The sequence below is a fragment of the Carettochelys insculpta genome, chromosome 4 (genome assembly GCF_033958435.1).
Source record: "Carettochelys insculpta isolate YL-2023 chromosome 4, ASM3395843v1, whole genome shotgun sequence".
In the NCBI taxonomy this organism is placed as follows: domain Eukaryota; kingdom Metazoa; phylum Chordata; order Testudines; family Carettochelyidae; genus Carettochelys; species Carettochelys insculpta.
In genome coordinates this window covers 182437-204524 of record NC_134140.1, presented here as the reverse complement: position 1 = coordinate 204524, position 22088 = coordinate 182437, and the positions used below count along the sequence as shown (strand labels likewise).

At 45.9% G+C, this 22088-nt stretch overlaps 1 protein-coding gene across 1 annotated transcript in view; it reads right to left on the bottom strand.

Annotated features, from left to right (window-relative positions):
- M1AP (meiosis 1 associated protein) overlaps positions 1 to 22088 on the bottom strand; it is a 138420-nt gene that overhangs the window by 90306 nt on the left and 26026 nt on the right. The window contains exon 2 of the mRNA XM_074992109.1: positions 4517 to 4815. Within this exon, the coding sequence (XP_074848210.1) occupies positions 4517 to 4765 (249 nt within the window). The 5' untranslated portion in view covers positions 4766 to 4815. The remainder of the gene's footprint in view (positions 1 to 4516; positions 4816 to 22088) is intronic.

The following is a 22088-nucleotide window of genomic DNA, read 5'->3' as shown; positions in this document are numbered from 1 at the left end:
GGCCCTGCTGCCTCAAAACCAGCTCCTTCCTGCCCATGGCTGGTCAGCCTCTAGTTGGGCTGGCTTCCCTCCCTTTACACCCCTCCAGGCCTGACACTGGCTGCAGGTGAACCATGGTGGGAATGATTGGGCCATCAGGCCCTGTTTAACCCCTGCCTTGCCTGGCCTTGCTCTCACCCTCTTACAGGCTGCATTAGGAGGAGCGTTTCAAGCAGATCTAGAGAAGTTGTTTCCTTCTATTTGGCACTGGTGAGGCCACATTTGCAGTACTGTGTCCAGTTTTAGCCCTCTTGACCCGCCAGTATAGAAAGGATGTGGATGTGCTGGAGCAGGTTCAGTAGACGGCAATAAAAATGATTAAGGGGCTGGAGCACAGGACCTATGAGGAGAGGCTGAGAGATTTGGGCTTATTTAGTTTGAAGAAGAGAAGAGTGAGGGCCGATTTAAGAGCAGCCTTCAACTTCCTGAAGGGATGCTCTAAAGAGGGATGGAAAGTAACTGTTTTCAGTGGTGACAAATGGCAGAACAAGGAGTGATGGTCTGAAGTTACAGAAGAAGAGGAGTAGGTTGGATATTAGGAAAAACTACTTCACCAGGCATGTAATAAAGCACTGGAATGCATCACCTAGAGAGGTGGTAGAATCTCCATCCCTAGAAGTTTTTAGGTCCCAGTTTGACCTAGTCATGGCTGGGATGACACAGCTGGGGTTGATCCTGCTTGAAGCAGGGGGCTGGACTTGATGACCTCTTGAGGTCCCTTCCAGCCCTATGATTCTACGATTTCTTCTTTCTCATCCATCCCCTATCTCCCTTCTCCCTGCTCACCTGAGGGAAACCCTTCAAAAGGGTTCCGCAGGCTTAAATTGGCCACAGGTGTTGAATTAGCAGCAGGTGCTCTTTTAGCCTGCTGCTGAAAGCTGATCCTTGATAAGCCTCAGTCTCTAGGAAACATAAGCGCACAGACCCAGCTGCCTCCACATTTACTTTCCATGAGGCTACTGTAGCCTGCTGCGGGCTGTGGTCTATCACACTCCCTAATTCCCTGCCTTAAGTGCTTACAGTGTTTTCTACTGGTTCCACTGTAGGTGTAATTTGTTTCGCTCACTGGCAACTTACTCTAAATGTTTATCTCCTGCCTCTGAGGCAGTTAATAAAACCCAAGAAATTACCTCATGGTGAGGTTTTTCCATTTCACCCTTTAGCTGTCACTTTCAAGAGGTCTATTAGCTCACCAGGCTTAGAACATAAGAACATAAGAACATAAGAATGGCCATACTGGGTCAGACCAAAGGTCCATCCAGCCCAGTATCCCGTCTGCCGACAGTGGCCAATGCCAGGTGACCCAGAGAGGGAGAACAGAAGACAATGATCAAGTGATTTATCTCCTGCCATCCATCTCCTGCCCTTGTACTGAAGGCTAGGGCACCATACTTTACCCCTGGCTAATAGCCATTTATGGACCTAACCTGCAAAAATTTATCGAGCTCTTTTTTTAAACCCTAATAGAGTCCTGGCCTTCACAGCCTCCTCCGGCAAGGAGTTCCACAGGTTGACTGTGCGCTGTGTGAAGAAAAATTTCCTTTTATTAGTTTTGAACCTACTACCCATCAATTTCATTTGGTGTCCCCTAGTTCTTGTATTATGGGAAAAGGTAAATAATTTTTCTATATTCACTTTCTCCACACCATTCATGATTTTATATACCTCTATCATATCACCCCTCAATCGCCTCTTTTCCAGACTGAAAAGTCCCAGTCTCTCTAGCCTCTCCCCATATGGGACCCGGTCCAACCCCTAATCATCTTAGTTGCCCTTTTCTGTACCTTTTCTAATGCCAATATATCTTTTTTGAGGTGAGGAGACCACATCTGCATGCAGTACTCAAGATGTGGGCGTACCATAGTTTTATATAGGGGAAGTATGATATCTTTTGTCTTATTATCTATCCCTTTTTTAATAATTCCTAACATCCTATTTGCTTTACTAACTGCCGCTGCACACTGCGTGGATGTCTTCAGAGAACTATCCACTATGGCCGCGTCTACATGTGCACGCTACTTCGAAGTAGCGGCGCCAACTTCAAAATAGCGCCCATCGCGGCTACACGTGTTGGGCGCTATTTCGAAGTTGAAATCGACGTTAGGCGGTGAGATGTCGAAGTCGCTAACCCCATGAGGGGATGGGAATAGCGCCCTACTTCGAAGTTGAACGTCGAAGTAGGGCATGTGTAGACGATCCACGTCCCGCAACATCAAAACAGTGGGGTCCGCCATGGCGGCCATCAGCTGAGGGGTTGAGAGACGCTCTCTCTCCAGCCCCTGCGGGGCTCTATGGTCACCGTGTGCAGCAGCCCTTAGCCCAGGGCTTCTGGCTGCTGCTGCTGCAGCTGGGGATCCATGCTGCATGCACAGGGTCTGCAACCAGTTGTCGGCTCTGTGGATCTTGTGTTGTTTAGTGCAACTGTGTCGGGGAGGGGCCCTTTAAGGGAGCAGCTTGCTGTTGAGTCCGCCCTATGACCCTGTCTGCAGCTGTTCCTGGCACCCTTATTTCGATGTGGTGCTTTGGCGTGTAGACGTTCCCTCGCAGCGCCTATTTCGATGTGGTGCTGCCCAATGTCAAAGTTGAACGTCGACGTTGCCAGCCCTGGAGGACGTGTAGACGTTATTCATCGAAATAGACTATTTCAATGTCGCTACATCAAAATAAGCTACTTCAATGTAGTGTGCACGTGTAGACGTAGCCTATAACTCCAAGATCCCCTTCCTGATCTGTCGTAGCTAAATTTGACCCCATCATGGACCAGCATCTGAAGAAGTGAGTTAACTCACGAAAGCTCATGCTCTAAACTTTTCTGTTAGTCTATAAGGTGCCACAGGACCCTTCGTTGCTGTTAAGGCATCAAGAAATTTAATCTCTGAATCCCGTCCTGAGGTGACATGTACCCAATCAATATGGGGATAATTGAAATCTCCTATTATTACTGTGTTTTTTATTTTGATAGCTTCTCTGATCTCCCTTAACATTTCAGCATCACTATCACTGTCCTGTGTAGGTGGTCGGTAATATATTCCTAATGCCATATTCATATTAGAGGAATGAATTGTTATTCATAATGATTCTATGGAACATTTTGACTCCTTTAGGATTTTTGCTTCATTTGATTCTATATTATCCTTCACATATAGTACCACTCTGCCACCCGCATGACCTGTTCTGTCTTTCTGATATAATTTATATCCCGGTATGATAGTGTCCCACTGATTGTCCTCATTCCACCATGTTTCTGTGATGCCTATTATGTCAACTTCCTCCTTTGATATGAGGTTCTCCAGTTCACCCATCTTATTAGACAGACTCCTAGCATTTGTGTAAAAGCACTTTAAAAAACTACCACTATTTATATGTCCGCCTTTCACAGACGCGTTGGATTTTTTTATATGCAATTGTTTCACATCTGATCTTGCCCATATATTAATTATTAATTATTTTGCCATATTAATTGGATTTCTTCTTTATCCCAGCTGACCAATGCTAAGTAGTCAGCACAAACAGTCCAGGGATTACCAAGTGGACATCCTGGCATCAGTCCCTGGTCCTGGTCTTCCAGGCCTTCAGTACATTTAAACAGAAGCATCTTATTATTTTCCCTAGTGATCTGAGTCCCCTCACATCCTGTTGGACTACCTCAGTTGTCATGTTTTCGAGTTAGTTGGTCTGAAAGGAGCCAGAAAACACTAGGGCTTTTGACTCAACTACTACCTTATTGCAAGTCCTATAATGTATCAGGCACTGTTGAGGTACCTGCAATGTATCAGCTAGTCTGAATGGTTCTGCTGCTTTGCTGTTAACACAAGCAAGGTATGTGGGCGTATGTGTGTGCATTCCGTCCCAATGGTCACCTCACTTCTGCCTATGTTTATACTAAGCTTGACTTGGTCGCCTATGGCTATGATTAACCACGCATTATATATAGCTATTCTAGTGTTTTGTTCCCTACGTTAAATTACACTATATTCACTATACCTCTTTTATAAGTTTTTTTTTCTTTTTGTGGCTAAAGGCTTTATGGTTGGTGAACTTTCATACTTCTTTAAACTTATCTGAGAGGAAATTTGCAGTAAGCATGTCATTTTCTACTGTTTGTGTCACACTTGCCCGACCACCTTAAACACAGGACTGCCACATTTCTGCACACCTGCTTCAGGCCTTGTCTGCCTTTATATATTGCACCAAACTTTATTCAGACCTAAACTTGCCTTGTCACATGCCCATACTTTGGTCAAGACAGGGCTATGCAGGTTCCCCCACATGAGGAGGAGTATGGATAAGGCATACCCACGGAAGGGGATGGAATGAACAGAGGCAGGAGTGGAGCAGGGGTGAGAAGAGATGGGGTGGAGCTTTCAAAAAGGGATGGGGAGGGAGCATGAAAAAGAATTAAATCAAAATGTGTGGCTGTGGTTGCTAAAGACTGAAAACCACTGGTTGATAAGATCTCTTGTTTTACACTACTTACCACAAAGGGAAGCAGGCACTCATGTTGATTCTGCACCACATATAGGCTCAGCAATGGGATGCGACAGGAATCTGCCAAACTACATGCCAGACAGAAGAAGTTTTCAAGGGCTTCACAAAGTTTAGAACAGGTATTGGCCCAAAAAGGTGGCTTGACATCCACAATGATGATCTGCGAGTGTGCACTGGCATAAACTTTACCAACAGCGTACCCTCTCCTTGTTTGTGAAAGCGCTGGTTTGGAACTCATGACATCCAAACAGGAAACAGAGTACCAGCTGTCCAATCACCCATCTGCCTCTGAGAAGGAAAGAACAGAAAGCTGGAATGAGAGAAACTGTCACCCTGAGACATGGTGCCAAATCCAGCCTGGACTCAGCATTGGGCATAGCAAGGAAATAATACCAATGCAGCAAGAGATGTAGAAAATCAAATTATTTAACCTCTAAAATGCAATCCCTCTGGAGAACAACAGCTTGAGCCCCCCACTGCTTAGTGGGAGAAAATAGCTTGGGCAGTGAGAAGTAAAGTAGCAGGAAGTAAAACTTGAGTTTAAATATGATACAGTAACAATAAAAGACATCGTAAGCTGAGATTGCATAGGTATAAGAATTCCTTTGTGGGCAGGGCAAAAAGAGCCTTGTACTCAGTGGTGCATGCAGAATCCATTTCCTATAGGTATGGGGGTAGGAGGCATATGACCTTTCCATGTGACACTCCCTGCTCCCAGTCCAGGACCCCTCATGTTCTCCCTGTCCCCACCACAAAATTTGTCTCACGTTACCTGGGGAGGGAGTGCTCTGCCCTTCTGCTCCTGCATGGAGACTTAGGAACCACAGTGGCATCCCCCACATCTCAGTTCCTTCAGCGCAGCTCTGCCATCCCAGTTGTATCTCTCTGGGGGTCTGTACAGCAGCCCTGCTGGAGGGCAGGCCTGAGGGGCAGTACAGCCACACTGAAGGAACTGCCAGTGTTCTGCTCCTTTCCCTGCTGCAGTTCCCAGGAAAGACCCAAATTGCAGGTCTCTCCCTGAAACTGCAGTGGAGAAAGGAGCAGAATGTGGGGCCACAAGACGGCCCCATATCAGCAGCTACTCCCATGTGGCTATACCACCCCAGCCCTGTCCTCCTGTGGGGCTGCTGTAAAGATGGAAAACATCCTGAAACTGCCAGAGCAGCTAGCGGCATGGGACAGCTGAGGACCCCCACAGTCTGTTCCTCCTGTTGTGCTTTTTTTTTTTTTTCTGTTTTTTTGGTATTCCATACCAGCTATTATGCTGGTAAGGTATACCAAACCAGGCCATTTTATTTACACTGCTTCTACCTCAGGGCTTTTGACAATCCTTAACTATTAGGTCTCATCCTGGTCTCTGTGCAAAAGGAAGCTTATTCCACATCAATCCACATCAATTTTCAGGCCAGTCTCGTAGAACTGTAGAAAAATAGAAGCATAGACTTTTAGGGCTGGAAGATATCTCAGGAGGTCATCAAGTCTAGCCTCCTGCCTAAAGCAGGATCAACACTAACTAAATCAGCCCAGCCAGGATTTTCTCAAGACAGAACTCAAAAACCTTTAGGGATGGAGATTACACCACCTCTATTGGTAATGCATTCCAGTGCTTCACCACCCGTCTAGTGAAATAGTGTTTCCTAATATCCAGCCTACACCTCTCCCTCTGTAACATCAGACCATTGTTCCTTGTTCTGCCATCTGTCACTGGTGAGAAGAGCCTCTCTACATCATCTTTAGAGGCCCCCTTCAGGAAGATGAAGGCTGCTGTCAAATTACCCCTCAGTCTTCTCTTCTGCAAATTAAATAAGCCCAAATCTCTCAGCCTCTCCTCATAGGTCCTGTGCTCCAGCCCCTTAATCATTTTTATTGCCGTCTACTGAACCCGCTCCAATTCATCCACATCCTTTCTATACTTGGGGCCCCAGAACTAGATGCAGTACTCCAGATGTGACCTCACCAGTGCCAAATAAAGGGGAACAACAGCTTCTCTAGATCTGCTCAAAATGCTCATCTTAATACACCCCAATATGCCATTAACCTTCTTGGCTACAAGGGCACATTGTTTACTCATAATAAGCCTTTCATCCACCATAACCTCTAGGACCCTTTCCGCTGTACTGCTGCTTAGCCAGTAACTCTCCAGCCTATAACAATGCTTGGGATTCTTCTGTCCCAAGGGCAGGACTCTACACTTCTCCTTATTGAACCGCATCAGATTTCTTTTGGTCCAATCCTCCAATTTATCCAGGTCACTCTGGATCCTATCTCTACCCTCCAACGTATCTGCCTCTCCCCTCACAGAATCACAGAATCACAGGGCTGGAAGGGACCTCAGGAGGTCATCTAGTCCAGCCCCCTACCTCAAGCAGGATCAACCCCCCACTAAGTCATCCCAGCCAGGACCTTGTCCAGCCGGGACTTAAAAACCTCAAGGGATGGCGAATCCACCACCTCTCTGGGCAATGCATTCCAATGCTTCACCACCTGCCTGGTGAACTAGCTTTTCCTAATATCTAACCTACACCTCTCCCTCTTCAACTTCTGACCATTACGCCTTGTTCTGCCATCTGACACCACTGAGAACAGTTTCTCACCCTCCTTTTTAGAGCTCCCCTTCAGGAAGTTGAAGGCTGCGCTTAAATCAGCCCTCACTCTTCTCTTCTGCAAACTAAATAAGCCCAAATCTCTCAGCCTCTCCTCATAGATCTTGTGCTCCAGACCCTTAATCATTTTTGTTGCCCTTTGCTGAACCTGCTCCAGCAAATCCACATCCTTTTTATACTGGGGGGCCCAAAACTGGACACAATATTCCAGATGTGGCCTCACCAGTGCCAAATAAAGAGGAATAACTACTTCTCTAGGTCTGCTCAAAATGCTCCTCCTAATGCACCCTAGTATGCCATTAGCCTTCTTGGCTACAAGGGCACACTGTTTACTCATATCCAGCCTTTCATCCACCATAACCCCTAGGTCCCTTTCCATCATACTGCTGCTGAGCCAGTCAGTCCCCAGCCTGTAACAATGCTTGGGATTCTTCCGCCCCAGGTGCAGGACTCTACACTTCTCCTTATTGAACCACATCAGATTTCTTTTGGCCCAGTCCTCCAATTTATCCAGGTCCTTCTGGATTCTCTCTCTACCTTCCAATGAATCTACCTCTCCCCCTAGTTTTGTGTCATCCGCAGACTTGCTGAGGGTGAAATCCAGTCCCTCATCCAGGTCATTAATAAAGATGTTGAACAACACTGGCCCCAGAACCGAGACTTATGGCACTCTGCTTGAAACAGACCACCATCCAGATATTGAGCCATTGACCACTACCCATTGGGCCCGACCATCAAGCCAGCTTTCTATCCATCTTATAGTCCAAGGATCCAATCCATATTTCCTTAACTTATGGACAAGAATGTTGTCGGAGACCGTATCAAAAGCCTTGCTGAAGTCAAGGTATATCACATCCACTGACTTCCCCATGTCCACAGAGCTTGCTACCTTGTCATACAAGCTTAGTGTCATCTGCAAACTTGCTGAGGGTGCAAGCCAGTGCCTCATCCAGGTCATTAATAAAGATGTTGAACAATATCAGCTCCAGAATCGAGCCCTGGGGCACTCCACTTGAAACCAACTGCCATCCAGATATTGAGCCACTGACATCAAGCCAGCTTTCTATCCATCTTATAGTGTATGGATCCAGTCCATACTTCCTCAATTTATGGGGAAGAATGTTGTGGGAGTCTGTATCAAAAGTAGATATTTTGCCTCTGTAAAGTTCTGTTTGCACCCTCACAGTGGAGACCTTGGTGTACATTACAAAGGGAGGCTCATTCACTTCTGTGACATTGTGTCTCTTTCCAAGAGACCCTGCAAAGGTATTACTGAGGACCTAGGCATCAGTGAGTGGCAATTAGGGAGATCTGGGGCACAGGACATGTGTTATCCCCTTACCAACCTGCAGTCATGCCAGAGGAAAATTAAAAACAGATGGACACCCAGAGTAAATAACCTACAGCTTGGCTGGAAAGCACAAAATTCATATAGAACAACAAGAAGTCCTGTGGCACCTTATAGACTAACAGATATTTTGGAGCATAAGCTTTTGTGGGCAAAGACCCACTTCATCAGATGCCCATGCTTATGCTCCAAAATATGTTAGTCTATAAAGTGCCACAGGACTTCTTGTTGTTCTTGAAGATACAGACTAACACGGCTACCTCCCTGATAAAATTCATATAGGATCCTGCACTGTTCTTAAATTATTCCAGCTCAGTTCCTCCCCTGCCCCCATTTCCTCTATACACACAATTCTTAGGCACAGGGGCCAGAACCTTCCTGTTTAAAAAAACAAACAAAAAGAAAAAAAAATCAAAATCTTTCCTTCTTTCATCAGGAACAAAGGTACTGTCTATAAAAATCTCATTTAACCTCACTGAATGTAAATGTTGCTAAAACCAAGCAATACAACTTCTAGGATATTGAAGTTACTTAAAATTAAGCTATTTTGCTAATAGCAACAATAGAAAAGCATTTGGATGTCTTTGTGCTCAGACAAGTGATTGCATAACCTGCCATTTAACTGTACATATCATTCTCTATGAGCCAGAATCTGAGCAGTTACAGCTGTGTAAATGCACATTAGTTCCAGTGAAATAACTAAGTTATATTGGATTTACTAAGGTGTGATGTTGGCCAGAATGTCTCTCTGTTTGCATCATGTCATAGCTCTTGAGTTTTCCAATAAATTCTGCTGAGTTGTGTCCTTATTTTGCCTCTTCAAGAAGAAATGCTAGTTTATGTCTTACAGGCACCCGTGTAGCTAACCATAATTTCCTTCTTGCCTGCACTTCAGAGACATGATCCCCATAGCTCTGACCACGGAAGAGACAATTCTTGTCTTGTCTCATCTCATGTACAATAAAAACTTTACGAATACCAGACTTATAAGCTAACCAGTTAACCACATACCTAATTTGGAACCAGAAGTATGCAATCAAGCAGCAGCAGAGACAAAAAGTAAGCAAACAAATAAATAAAAATAAAAAATAAAAGGTACAGTAATATATTGAACATGAACTACTAAAAATAAAGGCATTTTTCTTCTGCAAAGTTTCAAATCTGTATTAAGTCAATATTCAGCTGTAAACTTTTGGAAAAACAACCATAATGTTTGTTCAGAGTAAGAAATATTTTCAAGTTATATACAACTTCCCTTCCTGAGGTGCTTTAATTCTGAGATTCTATTGTAACGTCAACAAAAATACTATATTGCGGGAGAGAGAGCCTGCTAAACCCAGGGTAGTGAGCTCAGTTCTTGAAGAAGTCATTTAGGGATTGGGGCAAATAGATGACAGGGAGGGTGCTTAGCCCTGCCAAGAGGGTAGGGGACTGGACTGATCTCCTGAGGTCCCTTACAGCTCTATGAGATGCATATACTCAGATTCTAGAATCTTTGTCAGTAGTGACAAGGCAAAAAGAGAACAACTTGACTTTCAGGTGCCAGGCTCTGATTTCAGGGCTGGTGGCAGGTACAAATATCTTGCTTTGACTTACCACTTGATACTATTTCATAAGAAAATATAGAATACCTAAGTGTCACTTTATTAGTTTCTTTCCTCGATCGTTGACGAAATGACTTCCACACCTAATCCTATCCCAATTCTTGCTTGTCAGTTTGTTTTCAGAAAAGACATCTTTCTATACCTCCTCCTCCTTATTTTCTCTTTTACTGGAGAGCTAAACCTAGTTGATGCAGTCAAATATCCAAAAAGGAATGTTATCTTTTGCTGGTTTCAGAGAGAAAAGAGGTGAACAAAGTGTTGAAATTTACACAGATTTCATGAACTTGAACGAGACTGTCTTTCTTGATGCTTTCTGTATTAAACTTATTTTAAGTGACGTCAAGAAAATAGATCACTCGTTAGCTGCGATCCCTTGTCAGTTTCAGGAATTACACTTTTTCTTAATCATGGTGTTATCCTAAATAACCTACATTTCATATTAGCCATGGTTGTGTCTACACTACACACAAATATCGAAAGCTGGAATTTTGAAAATCGAAATCGAAAGAAGAGATTTCGAAAGAATATGGCTATGCATACAAAGCAGATTGTCGTACCAGTATGCTATTTTGAAAGCAGTTCCTGGTCTTTCAAAAGGGAGTGTCCACACAGCAACGTGAACCCTTTCAAAAGAACAAGCCAGGAAATGTCATGCATGGAGTCACATGGCTGACAAGCATTTCTGAGGCTGGCAACCAGAGCCCCCTTAAAGTGTCCTCCGAAACACACCCACCCTGCACACGCAGGGGACTGCAGAGCAGCAGACAGCACTGCAGACACCATGCTCAAAGGAAAGTCTGCAGCACATGGACCACCAGCAGCTGGCCGAAGGTGATGCCTCCATCAACCCCAGGGCCCAGATGGCAATGGTCCTCCTGGCCCTGCTGGAAGCCCTGTAGTCCACAGCCCTCCCCACTGAGATCCTGCAGGCCCCTCCCATAGGGAAACCACTGCACCCCATTCCCCCTCCCCTACAGCGCCTTTGGAGTCACCCAGCAGCGGAGACTGGTGGGAGAGGTTGGTGCTGGGCCAGTGGGATGACAAAAGGTGGCTCCAGAACTTTAGGATGTTGAAGCAAATATTCATGCAGATGTGCCATTGGCTCACACCCACCCTGCAGCACATGGACACCCGCATGAGGCCTGCACTCCAACTTGAGAAATGAGTGCGGACTGCACTGTGGAAGCTGGCCACCCTGGGTAACCACCATTCAGTCAGACACCAATTCGGGGTGGGCAAGGCCAAAGTTAGTTGTCCTCCTGGAGGTAATTCAGGTTGGGGTCCCACACCCACCACAGGAAGGAAGGCGTGGGCCCCTGGGCTGGGGGGTTGCTGCAGGGGAGAGGGGGCTAGAGGGCTGTGCAGGGAAGGTGTGGGCCATGGAGGGTATGGGGCTCCCTACTGTGCAGGCCCAAACATCGATGCCCTCCCTCACATACGTGGTCCAGGCAATCAACTGTGTCATCCTGTGGAGGGCCATCCACCTCCCACCATGGCGGGATTCACAGCCAATGGGTTCCCCAACTGCTTCAGCTCCCTCAATGGCACCCACATAGCCATCCATGCCCCGGACCACAGCACTGGCTGCTACATAAACCACAAGGAGTACCACTCAGTGGTGCTACAGGCACTTGTGGATGCCAGGGGCCGCTTTATCGACATCTGTGTGGGCTGGTCCAGGCAAGCCCACAATGCCCGGGTACTATGGAACTCCTTGCTGGGTTGGGGGGAGAGAAGTGTGATGGGGTTCAGGGGTTCCCTTGCACTGCACCCTGTCCGCTGGCAGGAGTGACACTCACTCAGCAGGTACAACAGGAGGTTTATTAGGCAACAGGTGCCCAGTTTCTCACAGAAGCATCAGTACAGCAACCAGAGACAGTCCTTCCAACGCATCCTGGGCAGAAGCCCCCGAGGGGTGCCCCTCTGGGGTGTAGCTTTCCCCCTCCTCAGGCTGGCTGCCTTCCAGCTCTCCCTTCCCCTAGCCTCTAACTGCCACCCCCCCCCCCCCCCGATTCAAAACCCAGCTCAGCTCCTCCCTCCTCTTTGTTCAGGGCAGAGGTGTTACCTGCCAGTTGTAGCCCCAGGGTCATCCTTAGCCACTGGGAGCTGCTGCTTGCCTCCGACATCCAGCCTGACTCACACATGCATTCCCCCCACTCCATCACACCCTGTGTCCCTGTCAAGTAATAAACCTTCTGTTCCACCCGCTGAGTGACAATCACTTCTGACTGCAGAAGGGTGCAGAGCCTGGGGACCCCCACTCTCTGTGATACCTATATCTACTGGATCCCTCTTCCACATTAAATGGATTAAACACTTAACTGGGAGATTACAGAAAGTAATTGTAATTAGGAAATTGTTACCAGTGAGTTATTTCTGCTAGGGTTCCATTGCAGTCTTTCTGCCCACTGATATTCACTATCTTTATCAAGAATCTGGAAGGAACAGCTGCTAAAATTTGTAGATGAGACCAAAATTGGTGAAGTGGTAAATGATGGGGACAAGACAGTTATACAGTTATATCTAGATTGCTTGACAAAGCATTTGCACTATATATATATATATATATATATATATATATATATATATATATAATGTAGCCCTATGCAATTAATCTGTGAACCCACGTGGTGTTGTAAGAACTCCAGATGAGTTGAGTTTAAAAAAAGGACATTTTCTGGTTTGGTTTCAAGTACTTCTGGGAGTTCTCACACACAGAGAAAGGAACAGCAAGGTATTCAGAAATTATGGGAGAACTATATGGTTTGAATTGCCTCCAGCTCAAAAGAAGGGAATTCTAAACTAGTTAGGAGGTTTTATTCTGAAATATTTGCCCTGGGAATTATTTTGGGGGAGTTCCATGACATATTACATAGAAGGCCAAACTAGATGATCACCAAGTCTGCTGATGGGGAGGGGCAGGCATTTGCCCCAGTGCCTGGTGATTCAAAGGGGACTGAGGCTCTGGCTGCAGCTGGGGGTGGAGCAGGCCTCGCTCTGGGCAGCACTAAAGGCCAGCTGCCCTCGGCCCAACCCCTTCCAGGAGTACAAATTCAGTGTGCTCCTCTTGCCCAGAGGCCTGCGGAGGTTGTTGGCTCTGCTGATGATCACAGTTGTACATTCAGGCTTTTGAATATATGAATCCAACCTGCAGATGCATCGTCTCTATCACAGACTGGGATGGCATCTCAAATCTCTGTAATGGCTTTATTTCACTCTAATTCACACACACATTTTTCTTGCAAGTATTTACCTAACTCAGGCCCCCAGCTTACTAGGAGCTTGACATCTCTGTTGCAAAGATCCTGCATCCCTGTCCTCACTATCGATGCTAAAATGCATGTCAATTAATGACTTGCCCTGTTGCAACTGTCCTACGATCAGAGCTCTCCACTTTGTCCTTCTTTGCTGTGCTCTGCTTCATTTGTACTGTAAATGTGCAGGGCAGGGGCTTGTCTTTTCACTTGCATGTAAAGCTCTGAGCACACTATGAGACCGGGTTAATAACATAACCAGACGAGCTGACAGACACATTGGTCCCCTGGACAAGGGGTGTACATGTGTGTGGGCAGAGGCATCTCTGTGCACCTGTAAGGGTCTGCCCCTTCTGCCTGAAGCATGAGCTGGGGAGCAGGCCTTCTATGCTGCCTGGGCCATGCTGCCCACCCCCTGCACCATCTGGATTCTACTGCACAATGCTCTGACCACTGCCACAGTAGCAGTGACAGCCAGGAGCTCAAGGTCCCTTTGAATCGCCAAGCCCTGGGGCAATTACCTTCTCTGACCACCCATTGGCAGGCCTGAAAGTAACAAAGATGGAAGTGGCTTGAGGTTAGAATTACACAGCTTACAGAAGCTGGCAAACCAAAGACCATGGTCCAGATTCTGCCCTGGCTTATGCTCCATGCAACGGTATTGACTACATGGTAGGATTTGGTTCTGAATAATTAAATACAAACTTCAGATTGTAAAAATAAATACAAAGAGGCAGATTTTTCCTTTCCTCAGGCAAACCAGTTCAGAGTACAGTAGGAACATCTATAGAACAGAACCAGCAGAAAAAAGCAAGGTCGATCTTGCAGTTTCCCTCAAATTTGCAAAACTTGACAAAGACACTGGAGGAGATACTGAATGGACATGTGTTGATCATTGGAGGAGATTGAAACACAAAGATCAGAACAGATAATGAAGGTTGGGAGAGAGTCATGGGAAGGTTTGGATATGGAGAAAGAAATGAACGAGGTGAGAAACTACTAGAGTTTGATATGGAGCATGAGATGGGTGATCTGCAACACAAGATTCCAAAAAAAGGACTGCAGGAAGTGGACATGGCGATCAAATGATGGGAAGTTCATGAACACGATAGATATGATTTTGACAAGAAGATGGGTAACATCAGTACAGTAGTACTGAACTTTCCAAGGAGTGGATATAAACTCAGACCACAGTCTAGTGATCATGAACATCAAGATGAAACTCAAGAGAAGGTATAAGACACAATTTAAGAAAAGAAGAGATGTGGTGAGGCTATACAAGGACGAAATAGAGAATGCATTCAGAGCAGTGCTCAAAGAGAAGATCAGGAATGCAGGCACAGAGAAAAACCTAGGTAAGAGAGTTGAAGGGATACACACGGCGATAGAAGGGGGAATTGAGCAGCCGGTTCCAAAAGAAGAGAAGATCAATAAGAAGTGGATTACACAGGAGATGCTGAAGTTTGTCCAAGAAAAGAGAGCATTGAAGATCAGAAGGGGTGTTTCCAAGAAGGTGTCACATCAATATAGAGTAAAACGCAATGAGATAAGGGGAGCGGCCAGAAAGGATAAGGTGAAATGGTTACAGGAGCAGTGTGAAGATATAGAGCGGTATTACAGCGAGTGTAAGACCAGGAAGGTGTACAAAATGATTAGGAATAATAATAGGAAGTGGCAGCCGTAGCAGATGGCAATAAAAATGAGAGCAACAAGGTGATCATGAACAAGGAGAAGGTTGTGTAGCAATAGATGAGATATGGCTTTGACCTGTAAAAAGCACAGTTGGAACCAAGTGTCTCAGAGACACTGACTGAAGAACTGAAAGAGATACCTCCGAAGAGAATCAAGAGCAAGACTGGTATTACGAACGAGAAAGTAGAAAGTGCAGTGAAATGACTAAAGAACAACAAGAACCCCGGAAATGATAAGACCATGGGAGAGATGATCAAATACGGCGGAGAAAGTATGATTCAGGAAATACACTGACTATGTCATATAGGCTACGTCTACACTAGCCAAAAACTTCGAAATGGCCATGCAAATGGCCATTTCGAAGTTTACTAATGAAGCACTGAAATACACATTCAGCGCCTCATTAGCATGCGGGTGGCTGCGGCACTTTGAAATTGACACGGCTCGCCGCCGCGTGGCTCGTCCAGACGGGGCTTCTTTTCAAAAGGCCCCCGGCTACTTTGAAGTCCCCTTATTCCTATCTGCTCATAGGAATAAGGGGACTTCGAAGTAGCTGGGGTCCTTTTGAAAAGGAGCCCCATCTGGATGAGCCACGCGGCGGCGAGCTGAGGCAATTTCGATGTGCCGCGGCCACCCACATGCTAATGAGGCGCTGAATATGTATTTCAGCGCTTCATTAGTAAACTTCGAAATGGTCATTTGCGTGGCAATTTCAAAGTTTTTGGCTAGTGTAGACATGGCCATAGTGTGGAAAGAAGGGAGGGCACCTAAGGAATTGACAAGATCCATGCTAGTGACAATACACAAGAAAGGAAGTGCACTGGAGTGCAAGAACTATAGAACGATTGCCCTAACGAGTCACCTAGGCAAGGTGCTGATGATGATACTGATGGAGAGACTGAGATCACAGATAGAAGAACATCTAGTGGGTGAGCAAGTGGGATTCAGGAAAGACAGAACTACCACACAGCAGATATTGACACTGAGATTGATAGTGAAGAAAGCTTGACAAAAGAACAAGAACACCTATAACTGCTTCCTCAATTTTCAGAAGACATTTGATAGTATAGATCAGAAAGTGACTTGGGTAGTGTTGGAGTCATATGGAGTGGATAGCAGACTGATGTTGAAGGATATCATCAACAATGTGGAGACAGTGGTGAGAATGTGCAGAGAGTTGGGAAGTTGATTTAGAATGAGTAGAGGTACGAGACAAGGAGATCCAATATCATCGAGTATCTTTATTACACACCTGGAAAGAGCGATGGACAAGATCAAGGAAGAGGTAAAAGGGATATCAGTGCATGGGATGAGAATTAACAACTTGAGGTTCGTGGATAATATGGTTATCATCAAGAAAGATGAAGAGAAGCTAGTGAGAACGGTGTAGGTGCTAAATGAGGAAGGGAAGCGGTATGGACTGATTATGAACATTGATGAAACAAAGACAATGGTATTTGGAGGTATGGAAAGATCAGTGTAGATGGGATCGAATTAGAGAACATAGAGAAATTCAGGTATCTGGGGAGCAATATGACATATGTCTAGACTGTAAGAAGGAAATAGTGACTAGAATAGCGAAAGTAAGAGTGAGTTTGAAAGCAATGAGTAAGATCTGGAAAAGCAAAATGATTAGCTTGGGAATGAAGCTGAGCATCTTGAAAATGTGTGTATTCAGCAGGATGTTGTATGGATGTGAGACATGGATGTGAGACATGATAATGAAAGATTCAAAGAGAAGGATATTGGCATTCGAGAGGTATTGCTCTAGAAAGATCTTGAGAATTAAATGGATGCAGAAGGTCACCAATGAGGAATTATATAGGAAGATACAGCTGAAAGAAAACCCACTGCACAACGTTAAACAACACAAGCTACAGCTATTTGGGCATATCTACAGAATGAACAATGAGTGAAAAGACCCTGGTATTTGGCATAATGGATGGCTCTAACAGGAGAGGCAGACCCCACAGAGAATGGGTAGATGATATAGTAGATTTGTACAGAGCTACTCTACAGAAACTAAGCCACTCCGCACTGGACAGGAAAAGATGGAAGGAAATAGTGAGGGAGGCATCAAACACCAATGGGTGCTGAGCCCATGATTGTTGCTGCTCCTGCTGCTGCTGCTGCTTCCTAACACCATCAATGTGGAGCTTCACTTCAGAGAAGACATCTCACAGGTCTGTGATGCAACTTTCGCCCACTGTGGTGGCTCTGGTCTCCCTTTTTCTGTTAGTGTCCCCTAGAGCTACACAATAGCAAATGTGAGGGTGGGATGGGGGGATCAGCAGGAGTTATTGTTGCATTTCAAAGAGCAAAACTCCTGATTAGAGATTTACAAAGGAAAGCCACAGGCTTGGCAGGGGACAATGCCAAGCATAGCCTGTCCGAGGCTTCAATTTCCTCCTATCTAGAAAAAAAAAATCTTTTAAGCAGGAACAAAATGCAGACTGGCTTCTGTAGGCTCCAAGAGTGGGGGAAGTGTCCTTTCCTGTCCCCAGGAGAAGTGCTTGATGCTTTTTTGAAAGATACTCATGTACTTACAGTGTTGCCGACTCTTCCAAGTTTATTGAAAGTAACACAACTTTGGCACCTGCTGCAGGGAGTCTTATAATTGTGAAAAGCTGCAGTTGTCATACAGTTTTGAGGAGGTCTGGACACTTCCCTTGGTCCCCATGTCCTGTAGACTAAGGGAATGTGCACTGGATTGCAACCAGACACCTTGAGTTTCCCAGAGATGTCCCCTCTCTTATCATTCACACCTGTAAGTGACTTGGATGAAAGCTGATCTGACAACTGTAGGCACAAGCTCTGCTGATTACTTATTAGGAGGTGGAGGCACTAAAATATACCATATACTCCCATTTATTTGACTGGTCTGGGGAACATCTGAAACATTGGAGGTTAATGGAAGTTGTATTTTGAGAGAAAAGGACTACAAGAGGGACATAAAGGGAATATGGTAATCGGAATGAAGCTGCCACTATAAAAATTGGCGTAAGGACCCTGGAGTAACTTAAATAGTTTATAATTGAATGTGGAAAGGGTTTGTGCTTGCATAGTTGTTTTAATGTCAATGAGAACTGTCTGTTTTAGAACAGGAGGTGGCAGAATGAGATTAGTGCATGACAGAGGGAAAGACTCTTCCTAGGAGTGCTCCAGAAGAGTCAGAACTTGATTTAATAAACTGAATCTTTCCAGAAGGCATCCTTTTTCTCCAATGTGCAGCAATAGTACCTACTGGGACCGGTTGCCTCATGGCAACGGTAATTAGCTATAGCCCTGTTGCCTGCAAGGCACAGGTTTGAATCTTGCCCAACCTAGCAAGAATTAAAAGTAGAGCACTGCATTGATACAGAATTTGTATCCTCAGTTTACCCATAATCTGCAAACATGGACCACAGATATTTGCAGGGCTCTTTCCAGCCACTGGATGTTTTGTATTCCCTATATCAGATGAGTTTAGCAATCTCAGATCCAGCATTACATAGCACAAGCCACAAAATATTGCATTAGATTAAAAACTTTTGGGGGGACGGACTTTTACATTGTACAGCACCTAGCACAAGAAGGCCTTGGTCCATGTTGAGTCCTCCTGCAGCAAGAGCCAAAATCAATTTATTCACTATAAATTTGACAAGACCTTAATTGTCAAACCAACAGTGGGAGCAGGCAGGGGAATACATAACTCAGTAGGCAGACCAAAAATCATGTTTTAATAGTTTTTGTTTAAAAAACCTCATCCATAGGGTGGGGGGTGATTTTAAAAATAACTTTTGGGATACTGTAAGTTTTATAAAAACCTGAATTGATTAGAATCTTCTGGATCTAAATTCCTTCTGTCATGGAAATGGAGGGAACAACCCATACATAAAACATACAGAGCCTATTAATCCCTACAATATTAATTACTGAACATAAATATACCTAAGTGTGCTAGGTATCTCCAGTGGCCTGACAGCTTTACACACTGATTGAATCATGGGGCAGTCAGACAGCCTTTTCAGCCTTAATATCACATTAAGACACAGGTTTGCATTACTGTTCTGTGAGGGTTTTCTTTGTTTGTTTTCTAAGAGAAGCTTCAGAAAGCAGTACTCCATCAGTGTGGACTGGCTGGGTATAAAAAGTCATGGCAGAACGCTGCTGCACAGGCAAGCCTGCAGTAAACACAGCCCTTGCACAGAAGTGACACAATAAGGTTTTGTGTTGCAGAGTTATTTACATTTTAGAAGTGTCCATACTGCTGTGATTACAGAACACTCCCTCCCAATTAAATACAGTGCATTACATGGGCAAAATCCACACACAGCATTTTCTAATACATGATCAACTAGTTCAAAGTTTGGGAGAATTTGCCTGTTTAACACAGTCTGTTTCTCTTCATCCAAGAAACAGAGAACTAGCAGAAGGGAGTGCTTGTTTCTCTCCTGGTTGGTTCTCCAAACAGGGAGAGATTGTGAGGTGTGTTTGAGGCAGTGAGCAAAGCAGCCACACCAACAGCCTGCAGGGTAACCCAGCCTGCAGCAGTGCCTTGGAGCCCCCAGGGTACCCAAATCAGGGCAGTGCCCTGAGCCTGCAGGACTGACCTAGGCTGCAGCAGTTGTGACAGGAACTTATGGGGTTAACCTGGCCTCCAAATGTTGCTGTGACCCTGACACAGGCCAGGGCCCCTGGAGAGGGTCTGAAAGTGCCCTATTGTCCCACCCAGCCCAGGGCCAGACGTGACAGGGCCCCATTGTGAGCTGTCCCAGTGCAGGGCCCCATGCTGGGTGGCTGTGTGAGAGCCCCAAGGATGGGCGTTACAGGGACCCATGGTGGGCTGACCCAGTCCAGGAGCCCCGGTGCGAGCGTGACAGGGCCCCAGGTCCTCACAGCCGAGCCAGTTCCTGCTGGAGGCGCTGGGTACTCTGGCTCCAGGAGTGGGCCAGTGGCTGCCCTAGAGCAGCATCATGGAAGGTCAAGGCCCAGCCCTGCACCCCAGGCATTGGCACTATGGGGCTCCCAGGGGTTTACCTCTGGCTGCGGCAGCACACGGCCCGGCTATCCACCCTTTTCTGCCTCCCTGGTGGCCGAGGATGGTGAGACAGACAGCATCACAATCTGCTCACATTGCAAAACACCCCCTCCTAGCGGGGGCCCATGGAACATTCCACCCACAGGCAGGCCGGCCAATGGAGTGGTGGCATTCTGGATCACTTCTAGATGCCCTGCCTACCCCTTACAGTGACACCCTGTAGGGGTGGACACCACTCAGACCTGGAGGGGAAAGGAGGCCATGTGGGCCAGTTAATCACCCAGGGCTGCACCTGGAGGTAGAGCCCTGAGAGTAAGGAATAATTACCATGAAGCACAGCTGGACAGGAGCAGCATGGACCTGACTGCAATCCAGGTGCTGACAGCTGCAGAGGGAGAGATGGGAAAGTAGAAAGCAGCCCATGGATATAGCAATAATGTTCAGGACAATGCAGACCTTGGCTGCTTGTTGTGAGGTTCTTGGGCTGGAACCCAGTGCGGAGGGTGGGTGGTGTTCACTACCAGTCATTAAAGCGAGTGAAAAGGAAGATTATCAAGGACAGTGACCCTGTATTGATAGTTTTTCTTCCTTAAATGGATTTTATAAAGATGAGGTATTCTTAATGCTGCACCCACAATTCCCCGCTAAGTAGTTCTAGAATTCCACTTCCATCAAGCCATATACTTAAAATTTACTGAGCCCTCTGCTCAAAAAGCTGAAGAACAATTCTATGCCTTGCATGTTCAGAGGGCTTTGCCCTCTTTATTTAATCTTTTATGTTATCATTCTAGTTATCATGCTTCCCCTCCCCCTTCCTCCCACCCCAGCAGACGGAGACAAACAAGAGTAATGTGGCTAGATGGAAAAGCCACAAAGTGGGACAAGGGCTGGAGCAGAGCTGTCTTGCCCATAGGATGAATGGGACCTCATGGCAGCTGCCCCAACCATTGAAGGGATGGGACTGGGGGAGTGTTCACCAAGGGCAAGTTCTGCCTAACCAATCTGATTGGCTTCTATGACAAGGTAACTGGCTCTGTGGAGATGGGGAAGTCAGTGGATGTGATATACCTTGACTTCAGCAAAGTTTTTGTTACAATCTCCCACAACATTCTTGCCCATAAGTTAAGAAAGTATGGATTGGATCCATGGAAATGGATAGAAAGCTGGCTTGAAGGTCAGGCTCAATGGGTAGTGTTCAATGGCTCAATGGTTTCAAGTGGAGTGCCGCAAGGCTCGGTTCTAGGGCCAGTGTTGTTCAACATCTTTGGTAATGAGCCGGATGAGGGACTGGATTGTGCCCTCAGCAAGTTTGTGGATGACACCAAACTAGGGGGTGAGGTAGATACATCGGACAGTAGAGATAGGGGCCAGAGTGACCTGGATAAATTGGAGGATTGGGCCAAAAGAAATCTGATGCGGTTCAACAAGAAGAAGGACAGAGTCCTGCACTTGGGACGGAAGAATCCCAAGTATTGTGATAGGCTGGGGACCGACTGGCTAAGCAGCAGTATAGTGGAATGGGACCTAGGGGTTATGGTGGATGAAAGACTGTATATGAGTTAACAATGTGCCCTTGTAGCCAAGAAGGCTAATGGTATTCTAGAGTGCATTAGGAAGAGCATTTCAAGCAGATCTAGAGAAGTGGCTGTTTCCCTCTATTTGGCACAGGTGAGGCCACATCTGGAATATTGTGTCCAGTTTTGGGGACCCCTCCCAGTATAAAGAGGATGTGGATGTGCTGGAGCCGGTTCAATGGAGGGCAACGAAAATGATTAAGGGACTGGAGCATGTGACCTATGAGGATAGGCTGAGGGAGTTGGGCTTGTTTAGTTTGCAGAAGAGAAGATTGAGGGGTGATTTAATAGCAGCCTTCAACTTCCTGAAGTGGGGCTCTAAAGGGGATGGTGAGAAACTGTATTCAGTGATATCAGATAGCAGAACAAGGAGCAATGGTCTGAAGTTACAGAAGGAGAGGAGTAGGTTGGACATTAGGAAAAGCTACTTCAGGAGGCATGTGGTAAAGCACTGGAATGCGTTGCC